The sequence below is a fragment of the Stegostoma tigrinum genome, chromosome 14 (assembly GCF_030684315.1).
Source record: "Stegostoma tigrinum isolate sSteTig4 chromosome 14, sSteTig4.hap1, whole genome shotgun sequence".
NCBI classification, from domain to species: Eukaryota; Metazoa; Chordata; class Chondrichthyes; order Orectolobiformes; family Stegostomatidae; genus Stegostoma; species Stegostoma tigrinum.
Window position 1 is genome coordinate 68,182,982 of NC_081367.1, and position 25,693 is coordinate 68,208,674.

The 25,693-nt window shown below is 44.1% G+C and overlaps 1 protein-coding gene across 1 annotated transcript in view; it reads left to right on the top strand.

Annotated features, from left to right (window-relative positions):
* The window catches only part of cp (ceruloplasmin), a 70,078-nt gene that overhangs the window by 34,669 nt on the left and 9,716 nt on the right, over positions 1-25,693 (top strand). Inside the window, exons 9-15 of the mRNA XM_048542636.1 lie at positions 4,852-5,072; positions 5,949-6,099; positions 9,742-9,954; positions 14,294-14,498; positions 21,340-21,479; positions 21,846-21,974; positions 23,608-23,714. Coding sequence (XP_048398593.1) covers positions 4,852-5,072; positions 5,949-6,099; positions 9,742-9,954; positions 14,294-14,498; positions 21,340-21,479; positions 21,846-21,974; positions 23,608-23,714 — 1,166 coding nt within the window. The remainder of the gene's footprint in view (positions 1-4,851; positions 5,073-5,948; positions 6,100-9,741; positions 9,955-14,293; positions 14,499-21,339; positions 21,480-21,845; positions 21,975-23,607; positions 23,715-25,693) is intronic.

Below are 25,693 nucleotides of genomic sequence, written 5' to 3' on the forward strand. Positions count from 1 at the left end.
AAACCGAGGAGAAAAGGGTGGGAGGGCGTGGTGGATGTGAGGCAGCTGCAGCTGAGGAGACAGCTCTTTTGAACTTGCTTCTCAAGGCTTATGGCTGCAGGGTCAGGAGGGAAAGGGGATGACAATCCATGAAGAAGGGGGCTACAGTAGAACATAGCTGGGATGGGGTGGGGTGGGGAGATGCGGAGTCATGCAGGAGTAAGGGAGGGGTCTGTCCACAAACAGGAATGGCCTGACCTCAAGGAGGGGACAGTATCTGACCACACCTGGCACAGGCACTTCATATACTGAGGCCCACGTGGAAGGATAGGCAGATACAGTCTCATTTGGACTGGTTAGATGGGGGAATTGGTGAAATGTGAAGCTTATGGAGGGGGGTAGCTTTCATAAGAAGGCAGCCAGGAAGGGGATTAGGAGGTTTGCTTCCTCTGCGAAACAAAGAGGCAGAGTCTGGAACTCACTGCCCAAAAAGCTCTTGCTATCATCTTCCATCATGCTGGAAATCGATCCTGCACAACGGGAAGGAAAATGGCAGTGACTGCACTCAGAGTGGGCAGGATAAGTGTCCCAACTTGCCAGGCAGGGGGCTGTGAGACCCATTGAAGTGAGGCCCTTCAGAGGGCAAGGACCTCAGACACTGTACAGGGCACAGACCCTGTGGGATCCCTAATTCCTGACCATCCTATAGCCCCCTCCGTGCTGTCCAACACCTCTCCCCCTCTCAACCCTAGGCATTGCTGATCACTTCATCCAGCATCAACACAGAGGCCAGGAACAGAACAGGGAGAATAAAATAAACAAACAATTATGAATGCTGGAGATCTGAAACAAAGAATAGGGATATTTTACCAAGAGGGAAGGCTGAACTCATTGACCTGTATACACCTTGTTCCCATCACTTCCACATGGTACAACAGGCTCTCAGTGCAGACACTGATCAATGGTACATCCAGTGTGTGCATGGAGTTAAGCATCAGACTGGCACAGTTACATGCTGGGATACATAGATACTCAGAGAAATAGACATATTGCAAAACTATTAACATTTGCAGAAACATAAGTATTTTATACATTGCAACATCACAAAAGTGCTGTCGAAAATGTTTTTTCTCTCCTGCCTACTATGTTTCAATGTAGTCCCTGGTTGCACGGCAGGGGTAGAGGGACCCTGCTTCACATTGGAGCCCACTGGCCTAGGAGGTTTGCTCAGCCAATCCCAGAGATGTTTACCTCTGGATGACCCAGGCAATGCCGGAGGCAAGTGGACACTCTCCAGCATGAAGTTCCAAGGGCTGGGGGAGAGGGGAGCAGGCACGATGGAGGTGGATGGCACGGCTGCTTATAGAGTATCCTAAGAGAAGATTTCTGAGGGTGTGTGTGCATGTGTATGGTTTCCCCTCCCACTGGGTACCTTCTGGCACTACACAGTCTCCTCGTGGGGAAGGTGCACCATACCTTCTGCCCTGAGGACCAATGGCTGGGGTAATTGAGCTTTTGTCATTTGTTCATGAGGACATCGCTGGCTAAACCAGCATTTATTGCCCATCACTAATTGCGCTGGGGGCAGTGATGGATCAAACACATTGCTGTGGATCTGGAGTAACATTTGGACCAGATCAGGGATGGATGGCAGATTTCCATCTCTCATTACTGAATCAATTTTTTTACGATAATCAACAGTGATTACATAGTCACCATTAGGCTAGCACCTTACTCTATATGCTTTACTGAATTTAAATTTCACCATTTGCCATGTTTGGATTTGTACCCATGTCACCGGAATATTGGCCTACACTTCTGGGTAGCAAGACCAGTGACATACCACTCCCACACCACCTCCTCACTGAGTATGGGTCTGGGGCCATATCCAACAGACCCTGAGGATGGTGGGCTTCCCTCACCATGGCAGCCGTCCATGGAGGCAGCCCAGTCTTCAGGTGGGTCGTCATAGTGTAGCTGCATTGCTGTAGCCTCTGGGTTATGAGGGCTCCCACATCCCAATCTGCTGCTCCCTGCATGCCTGAACAATCATCAACTCCCCAGGGTCCTCTCCTGCCTGGGGCTGAGCAGGGGCCTGGTCTCTGGCAATCCCACTGCGTACCAGCGGCCTGAAGTGGTTTCTTCCTTGGCTACAGTGAGGCGCTCACCAGACCGTGCTCCCATGCTCCCTAAACCTGACCCAAAGAGATCTCAAAGGTCTCTTCCTCAGAGGTCGAGGAGTTGACTTCTGGTGGAGCAACCTATTTCTCCACAGCAGCTATGACCAGCCCGTCGATGACAACAAGACACACGAGAGAGAAGATATCCTGGCCAATGGTTGGAAGAGGTATTCAATGAATGATCTTCCAGTCAGTGTCAATGTCAGCTCTCCAATGGAACGGTACTTACTCAGTTGGTGGAGCCTTGGCATCTTGGCATTCCCATGGGAACAATCCCGGTCTTCTCCAGTGAGGGACAGGATTCTCTCCTTGTAAGTATGAGAAGCCTGATGTTGATCAATCCTTCCCTTCTCTGAACTCTTCCTGCCCTGTCTTGGGCTGTTTTCTCCCACAATGGGAAAGAGCGAGAGGCATTGAGTGAGATGAAAGTGGATGGCTTTATTGTTGGTGTTGGCAGCTGAAAGGTGGTAAGGCGTCCCAGGTGAGTGAGTAGGCAGTGCACAGCCTGTGGCAAGTTAGTGTTAATGGAAGAGGAAGAGGGAAGATGTCGCATGCAATCATGAAAGTGGCAGGGCAGGAGCCTTGGTGGGAGGTGGGCACTGCAGCAGAGATAGAGTGAGTGTAGATTTGCAGGAAGAGGAATGTGACACTGAGCCTGGTGGAGAGGAGAAGATCATTGATCTTCTTGTGGTACTGCTGGACCTTGCTCCATACTGCTGGGGGCTGCACCGACCGGGTGGTGACCTCAGATCAGGCTGCCAGGATCTGGTGGTGTGGCCTCCTTTAGTGTTCAACAGGGAAGATGACAACCTGTCCGCACTGTCCATGGGGTCCTTGTCAGGGAATCAAGGCGCCATTTTCCCTTCTCAGACATCTTCGGAAGGACTGCCCTTCGATGAGCAGGCAAGGTTCAGAAAGCCAGTGCTCGCCCAGGCCTTTTAAAGATGCCACAGGTGCTGGGGAATGCCAATCCATCAGCAGATGTGGTGAGTTCTTCTGGGAAATGCGGGTGGTAGAATGGGACCAGAATTGAGGAGGTGCCATTTGGTAGATAATGAGACAAGTTTGGTCAAAAGAGATCTCGCCAGGCCTTGTGGAGAGGTAACAGCCTGCAAAACTCATCCAAACGGACACCGAGCCAAAAATGTAACATTCAACCCATAGCTTGAAAAATCTGAGCTAATCTGCTTCTGAAATCTCAAACATTACAGCTGCTGTAAATAGCTTATGTCAGGATATTGTGGGTGGCGTGGTGGCACAGTGGTAAACATTGCTGCCCCACAGTGCCAGAAACCTGGTTCAATTCCAGCCTCAAGTGACCAGCTGAGTGGAGTTTGCATGTTCTCCCGTGTCTGCCTGGGTTTGCTCTGGGTTCCCTCCCTCAGTCCAAAGACGTGTTAATTGGGTGGACTGACCAAGCTATAGTGTCCAGAGATGTGGGAAACGCAGGAATAGGGTTGGGCTGTGGGTCTGGGTGGGATGCTTTTGGAGAGAATGGGCCAAATGGCCTGCTTCCGCACTGTAGGGATTCTATGATATCATACGAGCTGTTTTCTTTGAACTCAGTTGAATGCCAGGCCAGTCTAGTGAAAGTACTTAACCTTCTCTAAAAAGTACACAATTCAAAGAAGATGACATACGTCCAAACTTGTGTGATGGAATATTATTCCTTCTTTCGCCTCATTGACGCATCTTCAGTGTTTGAAGTGAACGACGTGACCTTTCACCCTCAAAATTTTCTATCCAGTTTTCCGCTCAGTGAAAATCCCCCTGGTAGACCCATTCTGATCAGATCATAACAAGAGCATCTCCCCGGCAATGGGTTCTCACTGTTTCCACATTCTCGGTGTTCCTTCAAAGGATTGATCCTTTCTGCTCCCTCTCTCCTCCATTGTATTCCTTTGCCAACAAAGACGTGACGTTTGAATTGCATAAAATGGAATAAAATTTATCCTCATGGCGACAGCCAATTGTCGTAAAAACCCATCTGATTCACTAATTTTCTTCTGGGTCGAAAATCTATCATCCTTACCTAGTCTGGCCTATATGTAACTTTTAACCGGTCTCTGGGCAATTTGGGGGTGTTAACCTAGCTAGTGATGCCCACATCATAGAACATAGAACAGCACAGCACAGTGCAGGCCCTTCGGCCCATGATGTTGTGCCGATCTGTTATCTTACTAAGATCAAATTACCCTGCATACACTACATTTTAGTAACCTCCCTGTGCCTATCCAAGAGTCACTTAAAAGTCTCTACGTGTATCATGTGAGTGAATATACATAAAAATATTGTCAAATTTACAATCCTTATTGTGCTTAATTCGATGGATGACCTCACCTTGACTTGTCAAGCATCAATTATCGCTTAATTCTCTGCCCCACTGGCTCTAGATACCTGCGCATCTCCCTTCCGTCCACTTCACATTCGCAGCTGTTGTTTCAAAAGCTTAGGCACCAAGGTCCTGAAATTATCACCCCAAAATTCCTCAACCTCTCCATTTTTGTCGGAGCTTTCACTCACCCCATCTGGTTGGCTTGGTAACCAATTTTGATCGACTGGGACATGTTTCAGCACGGAACTTGTGCATTTGGTGTGGGTTTTTTTATCCTTGTCTGTGAAAGTGCATTTTAATTGTCTTCTGGGAAAGGAATCGACGTCAACAGTTTTGAAATTAAGATATTTCTAACAGGATTCGTGGCACCACCTCCTCGATCCCCTTATGTAGCACCTGGTCAGACGTTTATTTACGAATGGAAAGTTCCAAAGGAGTTTGGTCCTGGTGATAATGATCCAAACTGCCTGACGTGGCTCTACTCCTCAGCTGTGGATTCCATAAAGGACAGCAACTCTGGTCTGGTTGGCCCTTTCATTGTGTGCAAGAAGAACACCCTAAACTCTCAGGGGAAACAGGTACATTGAGTTAATATAGCTTCGATACAGCAGTGACAACAATACCTGTTGATTTAAACTCGGAGACACAACAGGATTACATCCATTTGTGACAAATGTTTTCATTCTTATCCCTGTGTCAGTGTTCTCCAAATAATTATGCATCTATTATGACAATTATTATTCAGTTCCAAAATAATTTCATCTGTGCTGAAGACCTCTTTTAATGAGACCACAAGGCTCTGAGAAATAAGATCAGGAGTAGGCTATTTGGCCCCTCAAGCCTGCTCTGCCATTCAGATCAATGGCTGATCCAACATTGCTCAGATCCACTTTCCTGTGTTTTCTCCATAGCCCTTCGATCCCCTTGCCCACTCTCCAGAACAAAGCAGTCAGCCTGACTGGCACTACATCCAAAGTACATCTACTTTCTCCAACACTGACACTCAGTAGCAGCAGCACATACTATCTACAAGATGCACTGCAGAAATTCTCCAAGGTTTCGCGGCTGTGACTAGTACCACCTAGAAGGGCAAAGTCAGCAGAAATATGGCAATCCCATCCAAGCCACTCATCATAATCACCAAATATATTGCCCGTTATTGGGAGGTCACCCCTGAACCGCCTATCTCCAGAGAAAAATGTCCCTATAACTCAAAACCCCCCAGGCCCAGCAACATCCTGGTAAATCTTTTCTGCAGCTAGTCCAATTTAATAATATGATTTTTTTTAGCAGGGCATCCAGAACTATATAGGGTACCTCAGAAAATACTGGTTTCAAGTCCTAACTGGAAAGTGTGGCTTTTAGTATAGGGGATATATAATTCTTTAATGAATTACTTGTTGTTTTGTTGATCCAGCTTTAAATGTTGTAAATTTTCATTGACATTGATGCAGAAAAATGTGGACAAGGAATTCTATTTGATGGCGACTGTGTTTGATGAGAATCTCAGTTGGTATTTAGATGAAAACATCAACATGTTTACAACTAAACCCAAAGCCGTGGATAAAGAAGATGAGGATTTTCAAGAATCAAACAAAATGCATTGTAAGTCTTTGAAATGGCCGATGATATGCCTACTAATGAACTTAATACCTTAATTTTCTAATTTGGAAATTAATAATTCAAATGTGATAAATAATGCTTGCAAATGGAACAGACTTTCCTGCTCCTCAGATGCTGTCTGACTTGCTGCGCTTTTTCAGCTCCACACCTGTAGATTCTTGTATTAATTTTTTATTCACAAAATTTATTCATTACATTATGTGATTGTTCATTTTGACTTGGTACACAGTCTAATATGTAATGAGATCGTAGGAACTGCCAATGCCGGAGTCTGAGATAACAAGGTGCAGAGCTGAATGAACACAGCAGGAGCAGGAAAGCTGACGTTTTGGGTCTGGACCATTCTTCAGAAATGGGGGAGGGGAAGGGGGCTTTGAAATAAATAGAGAGAGGGGGAGGCGATGATAGAAGATGGATCGAGGAGCAGATAGGTGAAGAGAAGATGGACAGGTCAAGGAGGTGGGGATGAAGTGAGTACAGGTGAGCGCAGGTAGGGAGTTGGGATGGGGATTGGTCAGTGAGGGATGGGCAGTTAGGTGGGATGGAAGATGGATAGGTCAAGGAGACGGGGATGAGGTTAATAGGTAGGAGGTGGGGGTGGGAGTTGGCCAGTGAGATGGGAGGAGCAGATAGGTGGGAGAAAAGACAGACAGGTGGAGGAGGCGGGGACAAGATGGGCTGGTTTTGTGATGAGGTCGGGGGTGGGGAGATTTTGAAGCTTGTAAAGTCCGTATTGATACCATTGGGCTGTAGGGCTCCCAGGTGGAATATGAGATGCTGTTCCTCCAGCCTTCGGGTGGCATCATTGTGACACTGGAGGAGACCCAGGATGGACAAGCCGTCCAAGGCGTGGGAGGGGGAGTTGAAATGGTTTGTGACTGGGAGGTGTTATGTAATTATTAGGAATGGCAATAGTCTAACCCAGGTGACGAAGGGCGAATTAGCTCTCCATGTTTTAGCCTCCTCAGTTGATCACAATTAAGTTGTGATAATACCAGTTTCCAGTCAAAAGGTTGTTAACTAGTTTTTACTGTAGCAAGCTTTTCATGAGGGGGTGTAGAGCATGTTTATTTTTAACCAGCTCACCCCGACAAAGAGTAACAAAGCTTGTTATCTTTCATCATATCATCTACTTTGTTTTCTGTATCAATGAGGTAAATGTAAAACATTGGTAGTGGGAATTTAATATGGTGAAATATGATTCATATCTGTAGGAATAATAGAAAAAAAACAAAATGCTTCTGTTTAAAATGGTGAGAAATTATGAAACATTATTGTCGAAAGGGGTTCATGCAATCAAAAATTTAACATGATGGCAAAGCCAACAACAAGCAAGACAAATGATACATTGCCAATTATTTCCAACAGATTGTATCAGGAACATAAAGAAGTCTTGCTGTGAATCCCTCTAGGTCAGATATTCCCTTTCAATGAAAATATTAACTCACATAAACACCCTCCATCCCAACACACACACTTGTAGAACCTTACACTCCTCACCATCACACGCAGTTAGGCAATCTCGCACATACCTTCTTGCGCTCAGAGCACTCTCCCACTCAAATATACTCAATGACAAACTCACTTACACAGACACACAACCCTTCACACAAACAAACACACATAAATCCGGCCAAGCAGCATCGGAGGAGAATTTCTGAAGAAGAGTCTAGGCCCGAAATGTCAGCCTTCCTGCTCCTCTGATGCTGCTAGGCCTGCTGTGTTCATCCAGCTCTACAGCTTGTTATTTCAGATTCTCAGCATCTGCAGTTTCTGCTATCTCTCTCACACAAATCCTTTGGTTTTCCTAATACATAAGCCTTTAACCTGAGATCATGGTTGGGTAGTTGATTTCTGGGACGATCAACAGTGGTGGTTATTGCAGTTAGCTTGTAGGCTCTTGGTTTCTTTGCGTTTCTTTCCAGTCTGTGTCATCAATGAAGTTTTCTTCTTGAGAGACTAGACCTAAAGAGATAGAAAGAGCATCTTTAAAAACTAGTTTGGCATTCAGAAACCCATCCCCTTGCTTCTACACAAAGAGAGCATCTCACTCAGACCGTGTTCCCTACCCTATTCTTCTACCCTGTATTCCCCATGGCTAATCCACCTAGCCTACACATCCCCAGGCACCATGAGCAATTTAGCATGGCCAGTCCACCTAACATGCACATCTCTGGACTGGGGTGGGGGTGGGGAAGGGGAGGAATCAGAGCACCTGGAAGAAACCCATGCAGACATGGGAAGAATGTGCAAAGTCCACACGGACAGCCACTGTAGGGTGGAATGGAACCCAGGTCCCTGGCGCTGTGAGGCAGCAGTGCTGAACACTGAGCCACCGTGCCACACACTCACCTCCTTCAATCAGATAGGAGATGAGGGCCCCTTCATGTCTCCCAATGTTGGGGGCTGACTGGCTTTACTGCCTTGGGTGAAAAGGTTCATTTTCAGTTCAGCCAATGTGTATGTGCCCAGTGAGGACTGTGGCCCTATCAAGTCAGTGTTTTGGGTCACTTTTCTTAAAAAAAATGTTGGTGCATGAAAATCCCAAGTATCAAATCAGATGATGGAATTCAAAAATCAATAGTATGTATTAGTTCCTATGACACAGTATTTGTTCTATGTATTGAATACCTTAGCTCAGTCATTCAGCTCAACTGGAGTCCAGAAGCCTCCCACAGCACACAATGCAGTTCTGCCCATGTGAGCTGTTTGAACATGAGTCATTTAGCCTCAACCCTTGTTTCTTTCTCCGTGGTCTGATGATTGTTCCTTTCGCAAGTATGTATCAATTCCTTTTTCAAAGCTTAAGCCTCCTACCATCATCCTTTGAGGCTGTGCATTCCTGTCCATATCAACTCAATCAGTAAAAAAAACCAAACTGGCACATCCTCATTGGGAGTGAGCTGAAAACAGAACGTCCATCTGGTTTAGTAATGGTGAATTCAACATATGCTAGGAGGAAAATTATGGCAAATAAATTGATGTAGACAAATAAACGCTTGGATTTTTATTGTGTTAAAACTTCTGTTACATAGTACAGTATCACATTTGAGTGAGAACTTGGTAACAATTTAAACTCAAAAAAATTAGTTTCATTCTGACACTGAGCGAAGTTTTGCATTATTGGGTTAGAGGTCAGAATGGTCCGATAAATGTTTTATCTTGTGATTTAAGCTGATATTGTCACCTGCAAATTGAGATGCCAGTCTGGAGTATCTGTAGGTTATGGGTGCTTTCACAAATGTTGCTTCTAAGGCTGCTTCTCCTTATAACTAAGGGAGGCTTTTCAACACCTTATGCACAATAGCATGCTTCATTTAAATACATTCATAGTAGGTTATCAAACACAACTCTCGAGGGTAGCATCTAAGAGATAATGGGAACTGCAGATGCTGGAGAATCTTAAGATGTTGCTTGGCCTGTGTGTTCATCCAGCTTCACACTTTGTTATCTAGCATCTAAGAGGTCTTTCTTCACATGCTCATTCCATACTGGTGCCTTCTCTCTAACCAATACGATCAACTCCAGCATCATGATTTGTGTAATTCTCATTATTATGCACAGAAATAAAAAAAATCACCCTTTTTAAGCTTTCTCATTTTTCCCTTTGGAATGTGATTTTAGCCATCAATGGATACATGTATGGGAACCAACCAGGTCTGGAGATGTGCAAAGGAAGTACGGTGTCCTGGCATTTGTTTGGACTTGGATCAGAAGTTGATATCCATGGGATTTATTTCCAAGGCAACACGTTCACTCAGCAAGGAGTCAGAAGAGATGTGGTTAATCTATTCCCACACATCTCAGCCACGTCTATCATGCAAACCGACAGTGCAGGTACAGCAGCATGTATTCAGAACATATGTGTATATCTATTTTGTAGTTGACAACTTTAGCAATAATATATTATGTCCCTTTTTAAGAAACAAAGAAGAATGAATGTCTGATACAAATAGAGGGGCTTAATTCGCTTTCTAAAATTGAGAATAACACAAGTACATCAATGATCCTGGATAGCTAACTCAACACTACACCCTTCCTGGTCTCTGTTCACTTTGTTGCTATGGTCAATGCTTCTTTAGTTCTCTTCTTACTTCTATTTTTTGGATTGTTGTTAATTGAATTAGAATTAGGTTTATTGTCATGTATACTCAAGTCACAAAAGAAGAGAAAGACAGTGATAAGTATACAATGTTGCCAGCACATGGCACAATTTTAGGTACAAATCTTTGGGTAAAAAAAATAGAGAAAAAGGTTACATTACACTGGATAAGTATAAGTTAAGAAAATAAGAAATAAAGCTAAAAATATAGACATTACAATCTTTCTACAACGACTTTCTATCTCCACAGTGCGGCTTCAATGTTTCAGCCAGGACTCATTACAAGGTCTCCTACTCAACCTAGTTATTATTCAGGATTTCAAAGCTGTCAAACTCATTACTTATCCCACTCTTCCTTATTTCCCCCACCTAGATTTTATTGTTCTTGTAGAATTACTTTGCAGCCTTCTCCCCTTTTGCATATTCTGTCCAGAATTGGAATGTAATTCCATGAGCACTGGACACTGTCTGGTAACTCAGATGGGTGGCCGTCCGTCTCCAGTCAGCTTTTGTAATATTTATTGAAATGATTCCACAATGAGACAAGCTTTATGATCTTGCTTCACAGCTACACACGTACGGTCTACTAACATATTCAAATTGAAAATTGGGAGGCGATTTGATCACTGTTTTCAATCTGTTAAGCCTTGGCTATTTGTTCAACCTTGGTGATATTCTGCATAATGAATCCTAGATTTCACGATTTCTAAGTTGTAATTTAACCAGATGCAGCACAGTTATGTTGTGGTATCCAATAACGGCCACATTGTGAACTATTGTTCTGTGTACAATTAATAAGCCAGTTTATTTCTCTGTGTTAAATAGGAGGGTGTAATATATCTTTTATCAATTGTATTGATGGCCTTTAACTTTTTCTTCAGCTCTGTTTCTTTATTTTCTACTGAGAGTCATACAGTTATACAGCATGGAAACAGATTCTTCAGTCCAATCCATTCATGCTGACTAGATATCCTAAATAAATCTAGTCCCATTTGCCAGCATTTGGCCCATATCCATCTAGATGCTTCTAATTCACATACCCATCCATATACCTTTAAATGATGTAATTGTACCCACTTCCATCACTTCCTCTGGCAGCTTATTCCATACGCACACCACTCTCTGTGTGAAATAGTTGCTCCTTAGGTCCCTTTTAAATCTTTCCCCTCTCACCTTAAACCTTTGTCCTCTAGTTCTGGATTCCCCCACCCTGGGGAAAGGACCTTGGCTATTCACCTTATCCACACCCCTCATGATTTTATAAACCTCTATAAGGTCACCCCTCAGCCTCCAACGCTCCAGGGATAATAGCCCCAGAGTCTTCAGCCTCTCCCTATAGCTCAAACCCTCCAACCCTGGCAACATCCTTGTAAATGTTTTCGGGACTCTTTCAAGTTTCACAACATTTTTCTTATAGCAGGGAGATCAGAATTGAATGCATCAATTTGTTCTCTTCCCTTTTTTAGAAAGAAGTCAGAAATCACATGACACCAGGTTACAGTCCAACAGGTTTATTTGAAACCACAAGCTTTCAGAGCACTGCTCCAACATCAGGTGGAGTGACTTCACCAAAAGCTCGTGATTTCAAATAAACCTGTTGAACTCTAAACTGGTATCATGTGACATCTTACTTCATCCACCCCAGTCCAACATCAGCACCTCCACATCATATTCTTTAGAAAGGTTGGATGATGAACAGCATGGTGATTAAATATATTGTCTAGAGTTGTAGGCTGTGTTTTTGTCGTGGTACATATTGTGTGATGTTGCATGGTTAGTATGCCAGTGTACCTTTAAGAGGCATGTACATGATATTATCGCATGTGACCAGAGCATGTCACCTGATAATGGAAAAGGTCTCAAACTCTACCTTACCTCAGATCACTTAAAGTATGACACTGGACTGGAAGCATATTAACTTATGTGACATAAAGACTTGGTATTAGCCCAGACACTTAGAAACCAGAGGAATGTAATATTTGTCTACGATAATTAATTATTACTTCAGTTATGAGGATAGGTTGAGGAAGTTGGGATTGTTCTCCTTGGAGAGGTTCAGTGGCATACTGGTTAGCACTACTACCTCACAGGACCAGGGGATTGATTCCAGCCTCTGGCTGTGGGTTTCCTTGGGGTGCTCCAGTTTCCTCCCACTGTCCACAGAGGTGTGCAAGTCAGGTGGATTGGCCATGCTAAATTGCCCCAAAATGTCCAGGGATATGTATATTAGATGGATTAGCCATGGGAAATGCAGAGTTAGGGTGAGGTGGGGGAGCTGGGATGTTCTTCAGAGGATCAATGTAGACCTGATGGGCTGAATGGCCTCTTTCCAGATTGTAGGGATTCTCCGAGAGAAGGTGGCTCAGAGGAGATTTGATAGGCGTTTTCAAAATGAGAAGCCAGCTGGGTAGAGTAAATGTAGAGAAGCTGTTCCTATTCTTGAAAGAAAAAAGAAGGAGAGGGCTCAGATTTAAAATAATGTGCAAATGAAGCAAGGGTGGTATGAGAAAGAACTCTTTCACACAATGTGTAGTTGGGGTATGGAATACACTGCCTGTGGTGGAGGCAAGTTCAACTGAAACATTCAAGAGGGGTGTTAGATGATTATTCAGCTAGAAATAGTCCACAGGGATATAGGGAAAAAGCAGGGAGTTGGCATTAGGGAATAGGACTGGTACAGGCACAATGGGCTGACTGGCCTCCCATGTGCCTTAATAACTCTGTGATTCTGTTGGACTCTTCAGTAGCCCGATATCAATGATCAGTTTCTTATGTTGCAAAGGATGATGCAAACATTACCACATCAGGGAAATCACCACACTGGATGTAAACACACACCAGGATATGCAGGGGAAGTTCTGTCTATGCATCACAGGAGCTGTCTTCATTCTCCCTCTGGTTTTATCTTGTTCCTCTTGTTTTTGTCTTTGCTCCCATTCCTTCTCATGCTGCTTTCCCTTTTGTACCAAGCCTTCCTGATAACACCTCTCCTTAATCTTGCTTACTATCAACTCGCTTTCCTTCATACGAAGCCATTGAGCCGTTGATAATCCTTCCCTTTCTTGCTTTTAACAATGATTTTACATTATCGTGCAAGGTCAAGTTGGTTTGCCAACTCCTCAGGATGAGCTTGAATTTCCTTGACTCAACGATCAGGTTCCAGGCCACTGCTGTGTGCAACTCTGGGGAAAAGCCATAGAATCGTAGAATCCCTACAGTATGGAACCAGGCCATAGGCACATTAAAAAGATTGATTTTTCACATTGTTTTCTTTGCACATTTCTCTGCGCCAGATAGTTTGAAAATGGTGGAGGTAGGGAGAGATGTTGTTTGGCTAACAGTCTAGTACCATCCAACTGGATAACGAGTCTTCTGGCTTTCCGATCAGCTCAGAGCCTGTGTGCCACAAGGAGGGATGTATTGCCTAACTATTGGCTAGAATCTTTGGTGGGGGGACACATCATGTGATGAAGCCTCCAAGAAAATATTAAATCCCAAGTGGCAACCCAAACACCAGTAGTTCTCTGAAACAGAGGTCACTGTATTGACTAGAGCCCCAGAGAGACTGGTAGAGGTGAAAATCCTAGAATATAGCTCGGCACAACATTGTGGGCTGAAGGGCCTGTACTATGCTGTCCTGTTCTATAATAACTTAAGAAGTAACTGGATGGTGTAACTGGAGTATTTTGTGATCATGGGGAGTTAGAGTATAGTGATTGGATTGAGGTTAGCCAGATAGACCTCATTGCATATGAGATTCCTGATTGGGGCAGTTAGCCTGGGTCCAATCAGGGAGCCCTGGCTGACAGATAAAACAGGAGTCTCAGGGATTCCCCTCACTCTAGGGACAGGCTTTGAGCAAACTAGTCAGAGTCCAAGTATAAATGCACATACAAATAGAGGGTGACTTGTTAACAGAGAGATACCAGAATTATTTCACAGTGGAATTTCCGATCCAATATTACAGGCTTTCCAGATAGATCAAAGTGTTGTGTCCCATTTCATTGTAAGTCTTTAAACTACCTGTGAATAAATTGATCCGATACTCTGTTGTGTGTTTTTCTTTTTGTACAGGAGTATTCGAACTATCCTGCAAGACAACAGATCACTTTGCTGGAGGAATGAAGCAGTTTTACACAGTAAACAAATGCTCCATGTTTGAGCTCCCAGATATTTTTTACTCTGAAAAGAAATACTATATTGCCGCTGTTGAAATTGAATGGGATTATTCACCTTCCAGGCAGTGGGAACTTGAAATGCATCGCATCCACAACGATAGGTAATTTCTCAATTGATTAGAAATGCAGGACAAGTCACCTTAACCCAGCTGTAGCTAAGAATGTGTTTGATGTTGGCAGGGCCAGAGGACAGAAAATTGTCAAAAGGACGAGACATGGTGACTTTTGTTTTCTACAGCAAGTTGCTGTGATGTGGAATACACAGCCTGAACAATCGTAAAACAGATTCAATAGGGAATTTCAAAAAGAAATTAGATATATATTTGAAAATGGGAAAAAAATTGCAAGGCAAGACTCTGGGGTAACAGCAGAGGAGTGTTACTAATTAGATGGCCCCTCTTAAGAAGGTTCACTAGACCGTTAGCAGGTTGGTTAGCTCAGTTTGCTGGACAGCTGGCTTGCAATCTGGAATAATGCCAACAATATGGGTTTGATTCCCAAAACTGCTGAGGTTATCTAGAAGCACTCTCCTTCTCAACCCATTGCTTTGCCTGAGGTGTGGTGGCCCTCCTGTCATCTCTCCCTTTCTCTGATGAGAAAGCTGCCCTATGGTCTTGAAAGACTGTGGCAACTTTACCTTTCATGAGACTAGTACCTGGAATGGGAGGATTGACTTATAAAGACAGGTTGGACAGGCCAGGCGTAACTCTGCTGGAGTTTTGAAATTATGAGGTGACTTGAATGAAACTTCTAAGATCCCGATGGAGCTTGCCAGGGTGCTTAAGGAAATGATATTTCCTCTTGTGGGAGACTCTAGAACCAGAGGACGCTCTTTAAGAATGAAGCGTTGCCCATTTTAGACAGAGTTAAGGAGAACTGTTTTTCTCAGCGGTCGGAAGCTGTTGGAACTCTCTTCATCAAAACCTTTTTAAGTTTTAAGGCAGAGGTAGATAGATTAGCAAGAGGTTAAAAAGATTCCTTTATTCATTCATGGGTCAAGGGCCTGTTTCTGGAGCTGTACTTTTTCCATTTGTTCAAAGGATATTCCTGATGCCTGGGAAGTCCAGATCCAGGGGTCACTGCCTATGGATACAGAGTAGGCCATTTAGGACTGAGTTGAGGAGAAATGTGGTGGAGGCAGGTTCATCTGAGGCATTCAAGAGGCAATTACATGATTATTTGGATAGAAATGGTGTTCAGGAAGTGGGGAGAAGGCAGTAGATTGGCACTGGATGATAGAACTGGTGCAGGCATGATGGGCTGAATGGCCTCCTTCTGTGTCACGGCAATTCTGTGAGTCTGTGTTCCTAGGCTCTCCCTCCTTTCAGCATTTACCCTGTTTCCATTTGGCTGAACTCAGAGAAGGACTCTGTGGTTCAGGGGGATTTCTTCTGTCCAAAGAAATGAGCATTGAAGTGAAGAAAACTTCAACGTCACATTGAAATTTATTGAGGTGGTGAGGCAGAAGGATAAAACTAATATGTACAAATAGGGTAGAGGAGAGGGGCCAATCCCTTCTGACTCCAGGTTTGCCTGGAAGCTTTTGAATTCCTGCTCACTGACTGAAACTGTGTTGTTGATGCTTGGGTAGAGCTGTTGGATCCAATTCTGGGCTCCACTCCTAAACCCTATCTTGGCAAGCACATCTATTTTGTAGGTGCGCGATAGTCAGTCTAACGTCCTCTCCTGTTCCAGGATGATCGGGCAGGACTGGATCCCACAGTTCCCCACATCGGTAATAACATCCTTGAGTAGAGCTAGGCTTTCAGAGATCCTGCTCCCCAGTACAACACAGGTCTGGTCAGGGTGGGTCACCAATGCCAGGCCAGACTTCTCACCTGTTTGGCAATGCCACTCGATCATGTTTGTTAGTTCACATTCAGCTGTGAGATCAACCCCAATTCTTGATTGCCTCCATCTCCCCCTTTCACTCTGGAATGAGGGGAATTACGCCATTTTTCTGGGATACAGATCTGCTGCCAGTTGGAAGTATCCTCTCATATACCTCTAGCAGTTCCTGGCCAATCAAGTCCCAGCCAGGATGAATACAAGTCAGCTGGTTAACCATTGGTTCCAGCTGGTTTGTAGTTCCCGAAAAACTTGAGGGCTTTGGCTGGATGCTGGAATTTAGCAGTGTGTCCACACTCACCTTTGTACTTGAGAGTGAATGAACTCCATTTGAATGGACTTCACTTCACCTTCAGGCTCGTTCGACATTCTAACAAGAAACCTTTTCTCTTCAGTCCATGCATTAAGGAACGCAAGGTGGAATAATTGAGGAACTCTTTGGGAAACGTCCTCCCCCTTGACACTATCCATCTCCTGATCCCACCGCTGGTTGCACATTTACTGCCTTCTGATGCTGAACATCCTGCACTCAGCAAACATCTGTGTTATCTCTCTGCCTCTTCACCTCAATGAATTTCGGGCACTGATGACATTGATCTCTTCTTCACTTCCGTGACCATTTCTTTGGACAGGAGACCTCCCCCTTAACCACAGACTCCCTCCACTATCTCCAACACCCTCTCTCTGGCATTTTAACTGCAATCAACCTGTTCATTGACAACTGTTGACTTTGCACTAATTTTTCTGCTTTCACTCCCACCTCATCCATTCTAACCTATCTCCCTCTGAACTGACTGCAATCCATGGTCTCAGGTCCAAACCTGACTTTGTAATTAAGCCTGCTAACTGGGATGGTGCAGTTGCTATCTTGTGGACTCATCTCTACATTGCAGATGCTGAGAGCCAGCTCTCAGACACCTCCTTCTACCTCCCCCTTGACCTATGACCCTACCTTGGAACACCAGGCCATCATGTCCATGACTGTCATCAATTTCATTTCACTTGGGGATGTCCCCATGACAGCCTCCGAGCTCATAGTACCTCAACCTCACACAACTCGTTTCTACCTTCTCCCCAAAATCCACAAACAGTACTGCCCAGGAAAACCCATTGTTTCTGCCTGTTCCTGCCCCACGGAACTTATTTCTTCTAACTTTGCCTTTATTTTCTCCCCTTGCCCAGTCTATCCTCACTTACATTGACAACTCATCTGACGTCAGTTTCAACTTATCCAGTCACCTCTTCTTTAACATGGACAGCTTCAGTACGTCACTGTTTCCATTCAGCTAACATTTCTGACGGTGACTCAAGGGACACAAAATCTGCTTTCTTCCCACACATGCTGCCATTCCTGCTGAGTTTCACCAGCAATTTCTATTCTTGTTTCCATAATAGAGAACAAGAATAACTGGGAGGTCATGCTGTCTGTGAGCTTCATGTGCAGCTTAAAAGTGTTCATTGATCTGTAAAATGGTGGTCTGCAATGCCATCACCAAATTGACTTTTTCTTTCAGGCTGCACTGCATAGGATTTACTCAGTGTATTTTCTCGAACAATAACATGAGCAGGCCTCAAACAAAAAGAGAAATTTCTGGAGAAACTCAGCAGGTCTGGCAGCATCTGTGGAGACAGAAACAGAGTTAAGAATCCAGTGACCTTTCATCAGAACTCAACAAGTTGGTCCCTTCCTTCTCCATGGAATGGACCATGGACTGGAAGATTATGTTGGGGTATCTGAAGCAAAGCATGATGCTCTTCACCTCATGGAGATATTCCTTGACATTGACCCTCGATGGTTACAGCAGGATAAAAATCTGCCTCTTTTCTGTAGTTGGAACATCTCCAGCTTTCTGTTCCTCATCCTATCAACAGCTTTGAGGAAGAAAAATCTCTTTATGTTCACCCTGACTGCATTGGAGATTCAAAGAAAGGTTTTGTGGCAGTCCAAACATTGTGGTCCTTTTTGAGTTCCTCCATATTTACTGGGGCCAACAGTTTCATCCTCAGATTCCATGTTGTCTTGCCAACATTCTGGTTTCCCTGCAGGCCATAGCTGGCCAGTAGTAGGCAGCGGTGAGAGAAGAACACAGACTTGATATCTGTGTGGATCTGACTGCGACCTCAAGGGACATCAATCTTAGAGTAAGCAGAACTGACTGGCCATGGCCAGGTGTATCTCCACTGAGCTGCTGCTGCAGGGTTGCTGTAGATGTTGAGCAGCTCAGCACCTTTTAATATTTCCTTGAGGAGTCTGGATTTGGCGCAGTCAACCCATAGAACATAGAACATAGAACATAGAACAGTACAGCACAGAACAGGCCCTTCAGCCCACAATGTTGTGCCGACCATTGATCCTCATGGATGCACCCTCAAATTTCTGTGACCATATGCATGTCCAGCAGTCTCTTAAATGACCCCAATGACCTTGCTTCCACAACTGCTGCTGGCAACGCATTCCATGCTCTCACAACTCTCTGCGTAAAGAACCTGCCTCTGACATCCCCTCTATACTTTCCACCAACCAGCTTAAAACTATGACCCCTCGTGCTAGCCATTTCTGCCCTGGGAAATAGTCTCTGGCTATCGACTCTATCTATGCCTCTCATTATCTTGTATACCTCAATTAGGTCCCCTCTCCTCCTCCTTTTCTCCAATGAAAAGAGACCGAGCTCAGTCAACCTCTCTTCATAAGATAAGCCCTCCAGTCCAGGCAGCATCCTGGTAAACCTCCTCTGAACCCTCTCCAAAGCATCCACATCTTTCCTATAATAGGGCGCCCAGAACTGGACGCAGTATTCCAAGTGCGGTCTAACCAAAGTTTTATAGAGCTGCAACAAGATCTCACGACTCTTAAACTCAATCCCCCTGTTAATGAAAGCCAAAACACCATATGCTTTCTTAACAACCCTGTCCACTTGGGTGGCCATTTTAAGGGATCTATGTATCTGCACACCAAGATCCCTCTGTTCCTCCACGCTGCCAAGAATCCTATCCTTAATCCTGTACTCAGCTTTCAAATTCGACCTTCCAAAATGCATCACCTTGCATTTATCCAGGTTGAACTCCATCTGCCACCTCTCAGCCCATCTCTGCATCCTGTCAATGTCCCGCTGCAGCCTACAACAGCCCTCTACACTGTCAACGACACCTCCGACCTTTGTGTCGTCTGCAAACTTGCTGACCCATCCTTCAATTCCCTCGTCCAAGTCATTAATAAAAATTACAAACAGTAGAGGCCCAAGGACAGAGCCCTGTGGAACCCCACTCACCACTGACTTCCAGGCAGAATATTTTCCTTCTACTACCACTCGCTGTCTTCTGTTGGCCAGCCAATTCTGTATCCAAGCAGCTAAGTTCCCCTGTATCCCATTCCTCCTGACCTTCTGAATGAGCCTTCCATGGGGAACCTTATCAAAGGTCTCATCAAGGTGTATCGATGATGGAGTTGAAGTCAGCACCTGGCATGACTGGCCTGGATGTAGCCAGCAGCCATGGGGACCACTGAAGAACATTTAGCCACTCACTCTTTAGAACCTATCAATTAAACTGAGAGGAGTGTTTTTGTACATTATGTATGCTATGAGGAAGCATGATAAATAGCTCAGTCAGCAAGGCAACATTGAGCAATGGTCCTAAAGATGGAGCTGGAGAAGCTTAGAGATTTCGGGAGAACATAGAACATAGAACATTACAGCGCAGAGCAGGCCCTTCGGCCCTCGATGTGGCGCTGACCTGTGAACTAATCTAAGCCCCTCCCCCTACACTATCCCATCATCATCCATATGCTTATCCATGGAATGTTTAAATTCCCCTAATGTGGCTGAGTTAACTACATTGGCAGGCAGGACGTTCCACGCCCTTACCACTCTCTGAGTAAAGAACCTGCCTCTGACATCTGTCTTAAATCTATCACCCCTCAATTTGTAGCTATGCCCCCTCGTACAAGCTGAAGTCATCATCCTCGGAAAAAGACTCTCACTGTCCACCCTATCTAATCCTCTGATCATCTTGTATGTCTCTATTAAATCCCCTCTTAGCCTCCTTCTCTCCAATAAGAACAGACCCAATTCCCTCAGCCTTTCTTCATAGGGCCTACGCTCCAGACCAGGCAACATCCTGGTAAATCTCCTCTGCACTTTTTCCAATGCTTCCACATCCTTCCTGTAATGGGGCGACCAGAACTGCACGCAATATTCCAAATGAGGCCGCACTAGCGTTTTGTACAGATGCAGCATGACATCACGGCTCTGGAACTCAATCCCTCTACCAATAAAACCTAACACACTGTAAGCCTTCTTAACAGCACTATCAACCTGGGTGGCAACTTTCAGGGAGCTATGTACATGGACACCAAGATCCCTCTGCACTTCCACACCACCAAGAATCTTTCCATTGACCCAGTATTCTGCCTTCCTATTATTCTTCCCAAAGTGAATCACCTCACATTTATCCATATTAAACTCCATTTGCCACCTTTTGGCCCAATTCTGCAGTTTATCCAAGTCTCCCTGCAACCTGCAACATTCTGCCACACGGTCCACCACTCCACAGACTTAAGAAGATTCATAAACTCTGGCTGGTAGAAGGCATGATGGCCATTGGAGAGTTGGAGGGAGCTGAGGAGGAAAAGAGGTTACATTTGAGGGGAACTTTGGGTTCCTGAATAAGAGACAGGGAGCAGTGAGGCCATGAATGAACCTAATACATGAGAATGGAAATGAGATATTGGAGGCATTGAAGGGCTGGGGAACACTGTGGGTCAACAATCACAGGGAGAAGGATGAGTCAGTCTTAATTGTCCCGTTTTCACTGATTAGTTGTGGTCACTCTGTCACATTTTTGACAGATCTCTCATGCAACAATGGGTCAACTCTACTTATCCCAGAATTAGACCTAATTCTAGACATTTCCTGAGTTGACCTGTTGAACTGGTTACATACCTCTGGAGCAGATGGGCCCTCCTGGCCCAGAGGTAGAGATACTACAACTGCTCCACAGAAGACATTGTTATGACCTAATTCCACTCAACTTTTTCCACTTTAAAACACACAATTTCCCATTGAAATGGAGGAATTTTTGTGCTTTCCATTGCAGTCCTGGAACCCCTTATGTAGTGCGAGGAAACGTGACCATTGGTCCCAAGTACAAGAAAGTTGTCTATCGGGAATATACCGATAAGACATTTACTAAACAGAAGGCGAGAACCACAAAAGAAAAACATCTGGAAATTCAAGGTATGCTTACTTTATAAATGGTTTTGCTGGATCATTGCCAGTTTGTTAATCTACAATGTAATTATGATAACAGTGTTATCCATATTTATATAGTTTCTTATCTCATTTATATGTTTTGAGTGAAATCTGTGGGCAAAAGATTACAAAGATTCTGCATCAGCACTTGTTAGGATATTAATATTCAGTCTCAGGTGAATGTACCATTGATTTACTCCGAATAAGTTTAGCATATTTTCAAAACTTTAGTTCCAGTGTTTCAGAATGACGTGAACTGCCATAAATGAAACCTTGTTTTCTTGTGAACAGAATGAATGAATCAATTCTCTTCACCCTGTCAATGATGTGTTTATTTCTTTCCATTTCCAGGCCCACTCCTTCATGCAAAATCTGGGGACAAGCTCAAGATTGTGTTCAAGAACCTGGCCTCAAGGCCATATTCCATTCATGCACAGGGAGTGAAAACAGATACTCCTTCCATTAAATATACACTTCCAGGTAAAACCAATTTTCCTCTGTCTCCCTGCTCTGACCACCCAATCCCTTCCAGAATTTGGTGACATGAACCTTATTTTTGCCAATGTTCATGTTTACTTCAACTCACTACGTCTGATAAACAATCTAATGCTGTCGCATTTAGAACTGGGCAGTAAGGCCCTCAAAGTTGAAGGTGGATCTGGGTTTTGGGTAGAATTACAGATTCCAAGCCAGAATGTGAAGACTCTTTGGGTATTCAGATGCCTAATTTTCACAGCCTGTTGCAGGAAGCTGCACCTTGCCAGGATAACGCAATGCAAAACGGCAAATGAAAACCAAAAGAACTGCGGATGCTGTAAATCAGAAACAGAAACAGAAGTTGCTGGAAAAGCTCAGCAGGTCTGGCAGCGTCCGTGGCGAGAAATCAGAGTTAACATTTCAGGTTCTTAGAAGGGTCACCGGATCTGAAAATTTACTTCGATTTCTCACCACAGATGCTGCCAGACCTGCTGAGCTTTTCCAGCAATTTCTGTTTTTGTTCTTGCAAAATGGTCTCAGATACAGAAGGTGGGTGGAGACTTCCAGGCCTGCCTGAAGTATTTCGGGGCAAACATTCAGCTTTGCTGCAGCAGGTTACTGTCTTGCCAATAAGTTCCCAGGACCTCTTGGCAGGTCAGCTTTCCCAAGCTACCTCTTTTGTAAACATTGACATGTTATGAACACCTCAGTTCACTGTAATTACATTGACAGTTTCAACATGAGTACAAAAGAAATCAAGATTTTGCAAAGCCGACAATATACATCAGCTGTGTACCTGGTGGGGTCGTCGTCTTCCTCACAGCTCTGATTGAGTATCCCATCTTTCTGCAGCTTGGCTTTTTCATAACCAAGTCACTTCTTTGCACCGGCTGTAACAGTGAAAGGGTTGTGGCATGACTTTGCCAATTAGTCTGGAAAAAGGATTCAGCCCAGTGAGATCAAAGAGCTAATGGAAACGAATCCTCTAAACAATCACAATGAACTTGAGATAACAAAGTGTAGAGCTGGATAAACACAGCAGGCCAAGCAGCATCTTAGAAGCACAAGATGCTGCTCGGCCTACTGTGTTCATCCAGCTCTACGCTTTGTTATCTCAGATTCTCCAGCATCTGCAGTTCCCATTATCTTTGATACAATGAACTCAAAGACTGTTCATCCATATCCATATGTACAATCCTGTATCTTTCTAATATTTCAAATGTTCACGTGAGAGTTCTAGGTCTCTCTATTACAATAGTTTACTCTCATAATGCATTATACTGACTTGTTTAATTTATGTCCAGGGTGTTCCTTTAATCTCAACTTTGTCCAGAGTACATTACAGGGCTCACGACAGAAAGGGCTCAGTGCTCCAACTTCCCTATTGTGACTCAAGTCACACAAGGTGACCTCTATTGACTGTGATTCAACCTTACTAACCTTACACAGTCCAAAAGGCATTGTAGAAAGGAGAAGTTATAGCATCCCTCTGGTCGGGGAGGAAGGTTGGACTTGTCAGATGATCGGGGTGGCAAAGAAACTGGTGGAACATTGAATGTCTAAAATGAGGGCTTGAGTTGACATTGCTCCATAAAACATGCCAGTGCTCATCTAAACATTATCAATATATTTGTAGGTGAGACCGAAACATACATTTGGAAAATCCCTCACAGATCTGCTCCTGAGGATGGGGAGTCTCGATGCATTCCATGGGCATATTACTCAACTGTGGATCCAATTAAGGTACACTGGCTGACACTTAGGCTGGGTTGGCTTTCACTGGAGGTGCTGAGGAAGACGTTGAGAAGACAAATAATTGTTGAGTTGGCCCTGACATGTAACTCACTCCCTTCTCGCACCTTCAAGAATTAATTTGTAGACCCAATGGGGACTTCCTTGACCCACCTGCAACCAGGGCCCTTAAATGGTCAATTAATGGCCACCTCGACTCAGTCAACTTTTCAGGAAGTGAGGGAAGTGGAAATCAGGTTGAACTGCTTGCTGTGTTTGGGGGAGGGGGTCTGGTGGTGGGGAGGGTTCCATTTGTCCTAATTTGGGGACAGTCAAGATGGGGATTGGGAGGCAAGGTTTGGTCACTCCCAGAGCTGCCAACCTATTAGAAGCAAAATTAGAGAAAACCTCACCTTCTCGATCGACACTGTCTCTGGAAACATTTGAAGTGGCACAATCAAGGATTGTGATTGGCCAAGCAGCCTGTCAGTCGGGGTGATGAGTCAATACATTTCAAGTAACTTTCAGGCTCTGGGCTCTCAGTGGGATTGGTGGGGGGATGGTGTGGTAGGGTTGATTCAGAAACATTAAAGAAGCCTTCTAGATTTCTGCAAGAGTCAAAATCCAACAGACTAGTAGGTAAATTCGCCATATTTCCAGAGGGCCAGAGGGCTGCTGTCTCATGTGAGAGAAACAGTTGACAGCAGTTTAACCGGAGATTCACCATAACACAGACTGAATCAAAATCTATTAACATTAAATACACCAAATGCCTCTGCCCATATTAGAAACAGACAAGAAAAGAATTTGGTCGCTGAAGACAATTCTGCCATTCAGTGAGATCCTGGCTGATCTGTCACTTACAACATTACATTAAAACGTTACATGTGCCTTTATCCCATGTCCCTTAATGCCAATGGCTGGCGAAAAAAAGCTATTAGTCTCACATTTCAAAGAGGCATTTGTTCTAGTGTCAACAAATTATGTTTTTACTGAATTTTAGCTCCGGTTTTGATTTCACGCTCTTTAATTATAATTGTACCTATCCATTTCTGCACCTGCGTCGCTCGCTGATAATTACACAGCATGAAAGTAATTATCCTGCTTTTAACAAAAATAGAAAGGCCAGCTCATATATTGTAAACCTACCTCCCAGCCTGCTCCCCTTTTTGAACAACTTGATTGTAATTTTCATCACTGCCACCTATCTAATAATACTTACTCTACGCAGTGTTCCCATGGGCTCAAGCATGTACAGGTCAGGAGACCATTCAGCCCATCAGTCAACAAAGATCTGACCACAGTACTCCAATTTTCCAGCTTTCAGATCACTGGGGGCTATGACAACCCAAGTGAATATCTAAATACTGATTACATGTCGTAGACTCTCACCATGCTCTGAGTGAAAACAGTCTTCCTCGGCTCCTTTCTAACTCTTACTTTTAATCCAACGCCTTTAGTTATTGATCGCTCCACTAACGGAAAAAAATGCCTTCCTGCCCTCCCCATCTATGACCCATGTGTTCTTCATTATCTTCATATTTATCATAAATTAATTAACTTATTGAAGAATAATGATTTAAAATGAAACGTTTGGTGTTCTCTTTAACAGGTTTGGCAAAAGAACACAAGGCAACAGGGGGACATACGCAGCAAGTTGCTTTAGTCAGAAATATACTGCCTGAAAGGGTAGTGGAAGTAGAGTTAGTTGTAACATTCATAAAAATTTAGGAAAAATGCTGAAGGGATTTATTTGCAGGGTTATGGAAGGACAGGAAGAAACAATTGAATATCTCTGTCAAAGAGCCGGTACAGACATGATGGGCCAAATGGTTTTCTTCTTGGTGTTTTGATCTACAATCGTGTAAAATCTGTATTTGCTGTGTAACTGTATGTGAGGAGTTAGCAGAACGTGGCACGGGCTATATTCTGTTTCTGTCAATCGCAAACGGATGAGGGACCTGGAAGGACCAAGTAATGTACAATTAAAT